The 14,439-nt window shown below is 56.0% G+C and overlaps 1 protein-coding gene across 1 annotated transcript in view; it reads left to right on the forward strand.

Annotated features, from left to right (window-relative positions):
- The first annotated feature begins 4,887 nt into the window (after positions 1 to 4,887).
- Positions 4,888 to 14,439, forward strand: part of LOC148139421 (E3 ubiquitin-protein ligase CBL-like) — a 54,754-nt gene continuing 45,202 nt past the window's right edge. The window contains exon 1 of the mRNA XM_087980807.1: positions 4,888 to 5,695. Coding sequence (XP_087836933.1) covers positions 5,307 to 5,695 — 389 coding nt within the window. The 5' untranslated portion in view covers positions 4,888 to 5,306. The remainder of the gene's footprint in view (positions 5,696 to 14,439) is intronic.

Below are 14,439 nucleotides of genomic sequence, written 5' to 3' on the forward strand. Positions count from 1 at the left end.
TGTCGGAGGGTCAGTGCTGAGGGAGTGCCGCACTGTCGGAGGGTCAGTGCTGAGGGAGTGCCGCACTGTCGGAGGGTCAGTGCAGAGGGAGTGGGCACTGTCGGAGGGTCAGTGCTGAGGGAGTGGGCACTGTCAGAGGGTCAGTGCTGAGGGAGTGCTGGACTGTCGGGGGGGGGGGGTCAGTGCTGAGGAATCGCCGCACTGTCGGAGGGTCAGTGCTGAGGGAGTGCTGCCCTGCCGTCGGGGGGTCTGTGCTGAGTGAGTGGGCACTGTCGGAGGTTCATTGCTGAGGGAGTGCCGCACTGTCAGAGGGTCAGTGCTGAGGGAGAGCCGCACTGTCGGAGGGTCAGTGCTGAGGGAGAGCCGCACTGTCGGAGGGTTAGTGCTGAGGGAGAGCCGCACTGTTGGAGGGTCGGTGCTGAGGGAGTGGGCACTGTCGGAGGGTCGGTGCTGAGGGAGTGGGCACTGTCGGAGGGTCGGTGCTTAGGGAGAGCCGCACTGTCGGAGGGTCGGTGATGAGGGAGTGGGCACTGTCGGAGGGTCAGTGATGAGGGAGAGCCGCACTGTCGGAGGGTCAGTGCTGAGGGAGTGCCGCACTGTCGGAGGGTCCGTGCTGAGGGAGTGGGCACTGTCATAGGGTCAATGCTGAGGGAGTGCTGCACTGTCAGAGGGTCAGTGCTGAGGGAGAGCCGCACTGTCGGAGGGTCAGTGCTGAGGGAGTGGGCACTGTCAGAGGGTCAGTGCTGAGGGATTGCCGCACTGTCAGAGGGTGAGTGGTGAGGGAGCGCCTCACTGTTGGAGGGTCAGTGCTGAGGGAGTGCCGCACTGTCGGAGGGTCAGTGCTGAGGGAGTGCCGCACTGTCGGAGGGTCAGTGCTGAGGGAGTGCCGCACTGTTGGAGGGTCAGTGCTGAGGGAGTGCTGCACTGTCGGAGGGTCCGTGCTGAGGGAGTGGGCACTGTCATAGGGTCAGTGCTGAGGGAGTGCCACACTGTCGGAGGGTCAGTGCTGAGGGAGTGCCGCACTGTTGGAGGGTCAGTGCTGAGGGAGTGCCGCACTGTCGGAGGGTCCGTGCTGAGGGAGTGGGCACTGTCATAGGGTCAATGCTGAGGGAGTGCTGCACTGTCAGAGGGTCAATGCTGAGGGAGAGCCGCACTGTCGGAGGGTCAGTGCTGAGGGAGTGCCGCACTGTCGGAGGGTCAGTGCTGAGGGAGTGCCGCACTGTCGGAGAGTCAGTGGTGGGGGAGTGCCGCACTGTCGGAGGGTCAGTGCTGAGGGAGCGACGCACTGTCAGAGGGTCAGTGCTGAGGGAGTGCCGCTCTGTTGGAGGGTCAGTGCTGAGGGAGGGCGGCACTGTCAGAGGGTCAGTGCTGAGGGAGTGCCGCACTGTCAGAGGGTCAGTGCTGAGGGAGTGCCGCTCTGTTGGAGGGTCAGTGCTGAGGGAGGGCGGCACTGTCAGAGGGTCAGTGTTGAGGGAGTGCTGCACTGTCAGAGGGTCAGTGCTGAGGGAGTGCCGCACTGTCAGAGGGTCAGTGTTGAGGGAGTGCTGCACTGTCAGAGGGTCAGTGCTGAGGGAGTGCCGCACTGTCAGAGGGTCAGTGCTGAGGGAGTGCCGCACTGTCAGAGGGTCAGTGCTGAGGGAATGCTCCAGTGTCGGAGCGTCTGAGATGAGGGAATGCCGCACTGTCGGAGGGTCAGTGCTGAAGGGGTGCCGCACTGTCGGAGGGTCAGTGCTGAGGGATTTGGCACTGTCGGAGGGTCAGTGCTGAGGGAGTGGGCACTGTCGGAGGATCAGTGCTGAGGGAGTGTGCGCTGACAGAGGGTCAGTGCTGAGGGAGTGGGTGATGTTGGAGGGTCAGTGCTGAGGGAGCGCCGCACTGTCGGAGGGTCAGTGCTGAGGGAGTGCCGCACTGTTGGAGGGTCAGTGCTGAGGGAGTGCTGCACTGTCGGAGGGTCCGTGCTGAGGGAGTGGGCACTGTCATAGGGTCAGTGCTGAGGGAGTGCCACACTGTCGGAGGGTCAGTGCTGAGGGAGTGCCGCACTGTTGGAGGGTCAGTGCTGAGGGAGTGCCGCACTGTCGGAGGGTCCGTGCTGAGGGAGTGGGCACTGTCATAGGGTCAATGCTGAGGGAGTGCTGCACTGTCAGAGGGTCAGTGCTGAGGGAGAGCCGCACTGTCGGAGGGTCAGTGCTGAGGGAGTGCCGCACTGTCGGAGGGTCAGTGCTGAGGGAGTGCCGCACTGTCGGAGAGTCAGTGGTGGGGGAGTGCCGCACTGTCGGAGGGTCAGTGCTGAGGGAGCGACGCACTGTCAGAGGGTCAGTGCTGAGGGAGTGCCGCTCTGTTGGAGGGTCAGTGCTGAGGGAGGGCGGCACTGTCAGAGGGTCAGTGCTGAGGGAGAGCCGCACTGTCGGAGGGTCAGTGCTGAGGGAGTGGGCACTGTCAGAGGGTCAGTGCTGAGGGATTGCCGCACTGTCAGAGGGTGAGTGGTGAGGGAGCGCCTCACTGTCGGAGGGTCAGTGCTGAGGGAGTGCCGCACTGTCGGAGGGTCAGTGCTGAGGGAGTGCCGCACTGTCGGAGGGTCAGTGCTGAGGGAGTGCCGCACTGTCGGAGGGTCAGTGCTGAGGGAGTGCCGCACTGTCGGAGGGTCCGTGCTGAGGGAGTGGGCACTGTCATAGGGTCAGTGCTGAGGGAGTGCCACACTGTCGGAGGGTCAGTGCTGAGGGAGTGCCGCACTGTTGGAGGGTCAGTGCTGAGGGAGTGCCGCACTGTCGGAGGGTCAGTGCTGAGGGAGTGCCGCACTGTCGGAGGGTCCGTGCTGAGGGAGTGGGCACTGTCATAGGGTCAGTGCTGAGGGAGTGCTGCACTGTCAGAGGGTCAGTGCTGAGGGAGAGCCGCACTGTCGGAGGGTCAGTGCTGAGGGAGTGCCGCACTGTCGGAGGGTCAGTGCTGAGGGAGTGCCGCACTGTCGGAGGGTCAGTGCTGAGGGAGTGCCGCACTATCGGAGGGTCAGTGCCGAGAGAGTACGGACTGTCGGAGGGTCAGTGCTCAGGGAGAGCCGCACTGTCGGAGGGTCAGTGCTGAGGGAGTGCCACACTGTTGGAGGGTCAGTGCTGAGGGAGTGGGCACTGTTGGAGGGTCAGTGCTGAGGGAGTGGGCACTGTCGGAGGGACAGTGCTGAGGGAGTGCAGCACTGTCAGAGGGTTAGAGCTGAGGGAGTGGGCACTGTCGGAGGGTCAGTGCTGATGGAGTGCCACACTGTTGGAGGGTCAGTGCTGAGGGAGTGGGCACTGTTGGAGGGTCAGTGCTGAGGGAGTGGGCACTGTCGGAGGGACAGTGCTGAGGGAGTGCAGCACTGTCAGAGGGTTAGAGCTGAGGGAGTGGGCACTGTCGGAGGGTCAGAGCTGAGGGAGTGCAGCACTGTCAGAGGGTCAGTGCTGAGGGAGTGCTGCATTGTCGGAGGGTCAGTGCTGAGGGAGTGGGCACTGTTAGAGGGACAGTGCTGAGGGAGTGGGCACTGTCGGAGGGTCAGTGCTGAGGGAGTGTGCACTGTCGGAGGGTCAGTGCTGAGGGAGTGCCGCACTGTTGGAGGGTCAAAGCTGAGGGAGTGCTGCACTGTTGGAAGGTCAGTGCTGAGGGAGTGGGTGCTGTTGGAGGGTCAGTGCTGAGGGAGTGCCGCACTGTCGGAGGTTCAGCGCTGACGGAGTGCCGCACTGTCGGAGGGTCAGTGCTGAGGGAGTGCCGCACTGTCGGAGGGTCAGTGCTGAGGGAGTGCCGCACTGTCGGAGGGTCAGTGCTGAGGGAGTGGGCACTGTCGGAGGATCAGTGCTGAGGGAGTGTGCGCTGACAGAGGGTCAGTGCTGAGGGAGTGGGTGATGTTGGAGGGTCAGTGCTGAGGGAGCGCCGCACTGTCGGAGGGTCAGTGCTGAGGGAGTGCCGCACTGTCGGAGGGTCAGTGCTGAGGGAGTGCCGCACTGTCGGAGGGTCAGTGCTGAGGGAGTGCCGCACTGTCGGAGGGTCAGTGCTGAGGGAGTGCCGCACTGTCGGAGGGTCAGTGCTGAGGGAGTGCCGCACTGTCAGAGGGTCAGTGCTGAGGGAGTGCCACACTGTCGGATGGTCAGTGCTGAGGGAGTGGACACTGTCGGAGGGTCAGTGCTGAGGGAGTGCCGCACTGTCGAAGGGTCAGTGCTGAGGGAGTGGGCACTGTCAGAGGGACAGTGCTGAGGCAGTGGGCACTGTTGAACGCGTGTTTTTGGTTCGTCCTGGTGGGGTGAAAGTTCCCTTGTGGTCTGTTTTGCATCGTTGGTAGGGGCCGTGTCTGTGACGCTCAGATTCGAGATCAAACCCCATGTCATTACCAACAGATCATCCTGTTGTTTGTCGTATGCTGCTTGTGGGTGTGGTACGCCCAGAGGTCATTCCCCTCCCCCACCCCTTCACTGAGCAACAAGATTCACTGGGTCAATGTCCACAAGGTGTGGTTTGTGAGTGTGTTGGTGTGTGTGTGAGAATGTGTGCAGTCTGTGAGTGTGTGTGTGTTTGTTTATGAATGTGTGTGAGCGTATGTGTGTGTGTGTGTGAGTTTTTGTGTGTGTGAGTTTGTGTGTGTGTGTGTGTGTGAGTGTGTGTGTGTGTGTGTTTGTGTGTGTGTGTGAGTGAGTGTGTGTGAGTATGTATGTATGTGTGCGAGGATGTGTGGTGTCTGTGAGTGTGTGTTTTTGTTTGTGTGTGTGTGAGTGTGTGTCTATGTGAGTGTGTGTGTGTTTGTGAATGTGTGTGAGTGTGTGTGAGTTTGTGTGTATGTTTGTTTGTGAGTGTGTGTGTGTGTGTGTTTGTGTGTGTGTGTGTGTGAGTGTGTGTCTATGTGAGTGTGTGTGTGTTTGTGAATGTGTGTGAGTGTGTGTGAGTGTGTGTGTATGTTTGTTTGTGAATGTGTGTGTGTGTGTGTCTATGTGAGTGTGTGTTTGTTTGTGAGTGTGTGTGCGCGCACGCTCCCTGGATTGACATTCCTGAGTTCTGAACCTGTTCACCTGGAAAGGCTTGTTCTCCGAGCCCCTGCCTTCTCAGAGAGACCCTTCCCACTTGCTCTCTGTCCATCCCTGACCTGCCGCGGGCTGAAGGTTGACACTCACTGCTATTGTCGGAGAGACGCAGGGGTTTGTGGTTTAACCAGTCCAGTCCCTTACAGAGTCGTTCACTGTTCACTGAACTCTGTGACGCCTATTTCTCTGTCACGGTCCTTGAACAGAGCAGTTTTGCTTTGGCGAAGGAGGAAGTGTGTGTCAGACACAATGGCTTGAAGGGAACAGAAGATGTGGATCAGTGTATTTCGGGAGAGCAGTATGGCAACTCCGTCCAGGTACCCCCCACCTCGAGGGCAATGTCCCATTGAGCTCGAATGTTCCCGAGCAGATCGGCGAGCGCTGGAGAAAAGTCACAAGCAGCTGCAGAAGTTGGTGAAACTTTGTCAGAATCCCCGGCTGCAGCTCAAGAACAGCCCCCCTTACCTGTTGGAGATATTGCCAGATACGTGCTCCCTGCTGAAACTCATCGTCTCGAACTATGAATCCAAGCTGGAGCTGCTCTGGGACAACAGCTACTTCAGCGTCTATCTCCAGAACTTGGCCAACAAATTGAAGCAAGCCATCCAGCTCTTCAAACAAGCCAGGGAGAGAATGTTCGAGGACAGCTCCGATGCCCGGTGAGTGTTCTCAAGGGAAAGGCTGCTTGCTCGGTCCGATCGAGTGTACTCTCTCTCACTCAGAACTGACCCCGTGTACAGGCACACTCACACACTCACTCTACACACACACTCACACACACACTCACACACAGACACTCACACACTCTCACACGCACACAGACACACTCTCACACACATACACACACTCACACACACACACACAGACACACACACTCACACTCACACACTCACACACTCACTCGACACACACACTCACAACACACACACACAGACACACACACTCACACACTCTCACACGCACACAGACACACTCTCACACACATACACACACACACACACACACAGACACACACACTCACACACTCTCACACTCACACACTCTCACACGCACACACACTCACACACTCGCACACACGCACACACTCACTCACACTCAAAGGCACACACACACACACTCACTCACACTCTCACCCACACACACACAGACACTCACACATTCTCACATGCACACTCACACACACATACACACACACACACGGACACTCACATGCACACACAAAGACTCTCACACGCACACACACACAAAGACACAGACAGACATGCACACAAACACAGACATACACACACTCACACACTCACTCACTCTCACCCATACACACTCACACACACACTCATACATACACACACCCCACACACACACCCTCACAACACACATCCTCACACCCACACACACACTTTTATTGGTAGAGGAATTGAGTTCCGGAGTCCTGAGGTCATGATGCAGTTGTATAAGACTCTGGTACGGCCGCATCTGGAATATTGTGTGCAGTTTTGGTCACCATACTATAGGAAGGATGTGGAGGCATTGGAACGGGTGCAGAGGAGGTTTACCAGGATGTTGCCTGGTATGGAAGGAAAATCGTATGAGGAAAGACTGAGGCACTTGGGGCTGTTTTCACTAGAGAAAAGAAGGTTTAGGGGTGACTTGATTGAGGTGTACAAGATGATTAGGGGGTTAGATAGGGTCGACAGTATGAACCTTTTCCCGCGTATTGAGTCGGGTATTACTAGGGGGCATAGCTTTAAATTAAGGGGGGGTAGATATAGGACTGATGTTAGGGGTAGGTTCTTCACTCAGCGAGTCGTTAGTTCATGGAATGCCCTGCCAGTAACAGTGGTGGACTCTCCCTCTTTATGGGCATTTAAGAGGGCATTGGATAGGTATATGGAGGATAGTGGGTTAGTGTAGTTTAGGTGGGCTTGGATCGGCGCAACATCGAGGGCCCAAGGGCCTGTACTGCGCTGTATTCTTCTATGTTCTATGTTCTATGTTCTACATCTCACACACACCCTCACACACACACATCCTCACACCCACACACACCCCATACACACACCCTCACACACACACACCCCACACACACACCCTCACACCCACACAGATCCTCACACCCACATACACCCTACACACACACCCTCACACCCACACACATCCTCACACCCACACACACCCCACACACACACCCTCACACACCGACACCCTCACACCCACACATGCCCCACACACCCCCCCACACACACACAGAACCTCACACCCGCACACACCCCCCACACACACCCTCGCACACACACCCCCCACACACACCCTCACACACACACATCCTCACACCCACAGACGCCCCACACATACCCCCACACACACACCCTCACACCCACACACACCCCGCACACACCCCCATACACACATACCCTCACACCCACAGGCACCCCCTCACACACACACATCCTCACACCCACAGACACCCCACACACACCCTTACACACACACCCTCACACACACGCATCCTCACACACACACCCCACACACACCCTCACACACACACCCTCACACCCACACAGATCCTCACACCCCCATACACCCTACACACACACCCTCACACCCACACACATCCTCACACCCACACACACCCCACACACACACCCTCACACACCGACACCCTCACACCCACACATGCCCCACACACACCCCCACACACACACAGAACCTCACACCCGCACACATCCCCCACACACACCCTCGCACACACACACCCCACACACACCCTCACACACACACATCCTCACACCCACAGACGCCCCACACATACCCCCACACACACACCCTCACACCCACACACACCCCGCACACCCCCATACACACATATCCTCACACCCACAGACACCCCCTCACACACACGCATCCTCACACCCGCACACACACTCACACCCACACACACCCCACACACACCCTCACACACACATCCTCACACCCACAATCACCCCACACACACATCCTCACGCCCACACACACCCCACACACACACCCTCACACATACACACCCACACACATCCTCACACCCACACACAGCCCACACACACACCCTCTCACACACACCCCACACACATCCTTACACACACACCCCACATACACACCCTCATACACACACCCTCACACACACACCCCACACACACACTCTCACACCCACACACATCCTCACACACACCCTCACACATACACACCCCACACACACCCTCACACCTACACACACCCCACACACACACCCTCACACATACACACCCACACACATCCTCACACCCACACACACCCCCCACACACACCCTCACACCCACACACCCCACACACATACCCCCATACACACACATCCTCACACCCACACACACCCCACACACACACCCCACACATACCCCCCCCACACACACACTCTCACACCCACACACGCACTCTCTCACACACACACTCAATCACACACACACGTGCACACACACTCACTCTCACACACACACACTCAAACACACACTCTCATGCACACATACACACACACGCTCACACACACACTTACACACACAGACACACACATACACTCACACACACTTACACACACACTCACATACACACACTCACACACACTCAAACACACACACACTCAAACACACACACTCAGACACACGCACACACACGCTCACACACAAACATAGACACACACACACTCACAGACACACACACACACTCACACACACACACTCACACACCTTCCCCCCCCCAGTGAAGACCATATGATGTGGAAGCAGAGCATGGGCCATTCAGCCCATCCGGTCTGCTCCGGCAATCAGGGAGATCACAGCTGATCGGAGTCTCCTCAGCCCTTTCCATTCCCTTCCCCATCCCGCTCGCCCATCACTGATTAATACTCTCCCCCTGTCAGAGCCCTTGAATGTCAGTGATGAAGCTGCTCAGATAACCTTCAGTGGCAAAGAATTTTGCAGATTAGTGACTCTCGGAGACAGGCACACTCTGGGAACAGCAGCATGGGCTGGTCAGAGGCCGGTTTGGACCAGGTCTGCGTTCTTTCAACTTGTTTATCAATGTCACCTTGCAATCTCCTTCCAATCGACCCTCTGCAATCTGGTATCTGCCACATGTGCAGAAACGGGGCCTTGATACATAATCCAGAAGGATCACAGAGTGAGGGAACAGCTGTGATCCCAACCCTGAGGCATGGGCAGTGCCAGTTCCCAGTTTCTGCCTCTCACAGGAGTGGCAGGTGGAGTTTAATTCAGATAAATGCGAGGTGCTGCATTTTGGGAAAGCAAATCTTAGCAGGACTTATACACTTAATGGTAAGGTCCTGGGGAGTGTTGCTGAACAAAGAGACCTTGGAGTGCAGGTTCATAGATCCTTGAAAGTGGAGTTGCAGGTAGATAGGATAGTGAAGAAGGTGTTTGATATGCTTTCCTTTATTGGTCAGAGTATTGAGTACAGGAGTTGGGAGGTCATGTTGCGGCTGTACAGGACATTGGTTAGGCCACTGTTGGAATATTGTGTGCAATTCTGGTCTCCCTGCTACAGGAAAGATGTTGTGAAACTTGAAAGGGTTCAGAAAAGATTTACAAGGATGTTGCCAGGGTTGGAGGGTCTGAGCTACAGGGAGAGGCTGAACAGGCTGGGGCTGTTTTCCCTGGAGCGTCGGAGGCTGAGGGGTGACCTTATAGAGGTTTATAAAATCATGAGGGGCATGGATAGGGTAAATAGACAAAGTCTTTTCCCTGGGGTCGGGGAGTCCAGAACTAGAGGGGCATAGGTTTAGGGTGAGAGGGGAAAGATATAAAAGGGACCTAAGGGGCAACTCTTTCACCCAGAGGGTGGTACGTGTATGGAATGAGCTGCCAGAGGATGTGGTGGAGGTTGGTACAATTGCAACATTTAAGAGGCATTTGGATGGGTATATGAATAGGAAGGGTTCGGAGGGATATGGGTCGGGTGCTGGCAGGTGGGACTAGATTGGGTTGGGATATTTGGGTCAGCATGGATGGGTTGGACCGAAGGGTCTGTTTCCATGCTGCACATCTCTGTGACTCTGTGTATTATGTCAGGCAGGGAGACATGGGGCGCACGGACTGGAAGAGTTACAGGAGCTTTTGAAATGAAAACGAGGAGATTCAGAGCGACAGGTGACGGACTCCGAATCTCGCACGTTCGAGGCAAATATTACAACAAGTTGAAAGAGCGAGCCCAATGCGTTGATGATAAATTTGACATGTTTGAACTTTAAGAAAGTCGCTGATTGCTACAGATTAAAAATAATGTTCGTATAACTCAGTATCAATTTGTGAATCAGATCAAACTGTGGCAGCATAACAGAGCTGTGGTTGGGAGGGGAGGGAGGCTGGTCATACAGTCATAGAGATGTACAGCATGGAAACAGACCCTTCGGCCCAACCCGTCCATGCCGACCCAGATATCCCAACCCAATCTAGTCCCACCTGCCAACAGCCCCAGCCTGTTCAGCCTCTCCCTGTAGCTCAGACCCTCCAACCCTGGCAACATCCTTGTAAATCTTTTCTGAACCCTTTCAAGTTTCACAACATCCTTCCTGTAGCAGGGAGACCAGAATTGCACACAATATTCCAACAGCGGCCTGACCAATGTCCTGATAGGGATGGAGAGGGGCGATGTGGTGATGGGTGCTTGTGGGAGTGCAGGTGGGGTTGGTGTCCAGGTCTCGGTGGTTGAGTTGGGGATTGAGGGGAAGGGTGTGTGGGTCACGCCCTCTGTTTGGGAACTGAGTGACTCCAGGCGGATGTCAAAAAGCATACCCTCACGCACAAGGGGAGGGGGGGAGTGTGATTCCAGCCCTCCACCTCCTTCCCTCCCTCCAAACACATAATGGAGACCGGCAGTTCCTGTGTGACAGGCTGGAGAAGGGGGGCTGAATGGCCTCCTGTTCCCGTGTAACAGGCTGGAGGAGGAGGGGCTGAATGGCCTCCTGTTCCTGTGTAACAGGCTGGAGGAGGGGGGCTGAATGGCCTCCTGTTCCTGTGTAACAGGCTGGAGGAGGGGGGGCTGAATGGCCTCCTGTTCCTGTGTAACAGGCTGGAGGAGGGGGGGCTGAATGGCCTCCTGTTCCTGTGTAACAGGCTGGAGGAGGAGGGGCTGAATGGCCTCCTGTTCCTGTGTAACAGGCTGGAGGAAGGGGAGCTGAATGGCCTCCTGTTCCTGTGTAACAGGCTGGAGGAGGGGGGCTGAATGGCCTCCTGTTCCTATGTAACAGGCTGGAGGAGGGGGGCCTGAATGGCCTCCTGTTCCTGTGTAACAGGCTGGAGGAGGGGGGGCTGAATGGCCTCCTGTTCCTGTGTAACAGGCTGGAGGAGTGGGGCTGAATGGCCTCCTGTTCCTGTGTAACAGGCTGGAGGAGGGGGGCAGAATGGCCTCCCGTTCCTCTCTGACAGTCTCATGGGGCTGAATGGCCTCGTGCTGGCCCTGTGTCTGATATGCATCGATTGCGAGCTGTACGATTTATTTAAAAATCCCTGATGCGGAGCATTCAAAACAGTTAAAACAGAAACAGGAAGCATTTGAGGAGTGATGCGGCGATCAGGGAGTGAGCTGTTCAACCCTGGGAGGGGACAGGGAAATGGAAGGTGGTGAAAACGATGTGGTTTTCCTGGATGGAACATTCTGGACGAGTCAGTGTTGGAGTCTCTGAGAACTGGGTCAAAATTCAAACCACCCTCGCACCTTTCGCGGTTTCATTTCTCCTCTGAGAGACACTGGTGATTTCACCATTTACACTGAACATCAAACAGTACAGGCCCTTCGGCCCTCGATGTTCTGCTGCCCTTCTGTCCTACTCTACGATCGGACTATCCTACATCTCCTTCATTGTACTATCTTCCATGTTCCTATCCAAGAGTCGCATAATTGTCCCGATTGTATCTGACTCTACTCCCACCGCTGGCAGTACATTTCACCCCCCCCCCCCCCCCCACTCTCTGTGTAAAGAACCTGCCTCTGACATCTCCCCCAAAACCTTCCCCCAATTACCTTAACATTCAGCCCCCTCATGACGGCCATTACCACCCTGGGAAAACGTCTCTGGCTATGCACTTTATCTCTGCCTCTCATCATCGTGTACACCTCTCCCAAGTCACCCCTCATCCTTCTTCGCTCCTGTGGGACAAGCCCAAGCTCCCTCAACCTTTCCTCATAAGACTTTCCCTCCAGTCCAGGCAGCATCCTGGGAAATCTCCTCTGCACCCTCTCTAAAGCTTCCACATCTTTCCTGTAATGAGGCGACCAGAACTGAGCACAATATTCCAAGTGTGGTCTAACCAGGGCTCTATCGAGCTGCAGCGTAACCTCACGGCTCTTAAAACTCAATCCCCCGCCATCACACCAAACGCCTTCTTAACAACCCGGTCAACTTGGGTGGCAACGTTGAGGGATCTATGGACGTGGACCCCAAGATCCCTCTGTTCCTCCACACTACCAAGAATCCTGCCTTTAATCCTGTATTCCGCATTCAAATTCCACCTTCCAAAGTGAATCACTTCACACTTTTCCAGGTTGGGGGAGTGCACAGTGGCTCAGTGGTTAGCACTGCTGCCTCACAGCGTCAGGGACCCAGGTTCGATTCCCGCCCTCGGGCGACTGACTGTGTGGAGTTTGCACGTTCTGCCCGTGTCTGCGTGGGTTTCCTCGGGGTGCTCCGGTTTCCTCCCACACTCCAAAGACGTGCAGGTCAGGTAAATTAGGCAAGGAAAATTGCCCATAGTGTTAGGTGCATTAGTCAGAGGGAAAAGGGTCTGGGTGGGTTACTCTTCGGAGGGTCAGTGTGGACTGGTTGGGCCGAAGGGCCTGTTTCCACACTGTAGGGAATCTAATCTAATCTGAACTCCATCTGCCGTGTCTCAGCCCAGCTCTGCATCCTGGCAATGTCCCGTTGCAAACTTCAACAGGTCTCCACACTATTCACAATCTTTGTGTCCATGGCAAACGTACCAACCCCCCCTTCCACTTCCTCAGCCAAGTCATTTATAAACATCACAAAACGAGCTTTTCAAGTTTCCCTTTTAATTATCCCAGAAGAGGTCTCTCAATCGTACACAGTGTCTGCACATCACAGTGATGTATTCAACAGAGAGCAAGGGACATACATTGTCACACAGGAACAGGAGGCCATTCAGCCCCCCTCCTCCAGCCTGTCACACAGGAACAGGAGGCCATTCAGCCTTCCTCCTCCTCCAGCCTGTTACACAGGAATAGGAGGCCATTCAGCCTTCCTCCTCCTCCAGCCTGTTACACAGGAACGGGAGGCCATTCAGCCCCCCTCCTCCAGCCTGTTACACAGGAACAGGAGGCCATTCAGCCCCCACCCACCCCCAGCCTGTTACACAGGAACAGGAGGCCATTCAGCCTTCCTCCTCCTCCAGCCTGTTACACAGGAACAGGAGGCCATTCAGCCCCCCCCCAACCCCAGCCTGTTACACAGGAACAGGAGGCCATTCAGCCCCTCCTCCAGCCTGTTACACAGGAACAGGAGGCCATTCAGCCCCCCTCCTCCAGCCTGTTACACAGGAACAGGAGGCCATTCAGCCTTCCTCCTCCTCCAGCCTGTTACACAGGAACAGGAGGCCATTCAGCCCCCCTTCCCCAGCCTGTTACACAGGGACAGAAGGCAATTCAGCCCCCCCTCTCCCAGCCCGTTACACAGGAACAGTGGGCAGTATTGCTTCACCAAGTCCCTCTTTATTTACCCGGGGAGTGTCCCTGACACTGACCCTGCTCCCTCAGAGGCTTCTCAGAGTGAGCAAACCCCCCCGGACCCTCCTGTTTCTACCTGTCAGCCGGGGCTCCCTGATTGGACCCAGGTTAACAGCCCCAGTCAGGGATCTCCGACTCTATGAGGGTTAATTTTTGTCTCAAATCTGTCCCTGTTTTTTTTTTCCCCGAAGAGGTGTGGAGTGTGAGAGTGAGGGAGGTGATGTTGAATTTGTTTGAGATCTTTTGTCAGAGCTCCCTCGATAATATTTTGTTTCTCCCGTTCACGAGATGAGGGTGTCACTGGCTGGGCCAGTATGTATTGTCCCCTCCCGAATTGCCCAGGGGGCAGTTAAGAGTCAACCACGTTGCTGTAGGTCTGGAGTCACGTGTAGGCCCAGACCAGACCAGACCAGACCAGACCAGACCAGACCAGAATGCCAGTTCCCTTCCCTGGACCAGATGGGAATTGTCCCCCGCCCCCCGACAATCAGCAGTAGATTGATAGCAGTCACGAGCCTCTGAATTCCAGATACTTGTTGGTTTCCACTGTCAGCCACGGTGGGATTTGAACCTGGCTCCGCAGAGCATTACCCGGGTCTCTGGGTTAACAGGCCAGCGGCAATACCACTACACCATCCCC

This window comes from Chiloscyllium plagiosum, unplaced genomic scaffold (assembly GCF_037043375.1).
Source record: "Chiloscyllium plagiosum isolate Xiang-an unplaced genomic scaffold, Cpla_swu_hap1 HiC_scaffold_38, whole genome shotgun sequence".
Lineage (NCBI taxonomy): Eukaryota > Metazoa > Chordata > Chondrichthyes > Orectolobiformes > Hemiscylliidae > Chiloscyllium > Chiloscyllium plagiosum.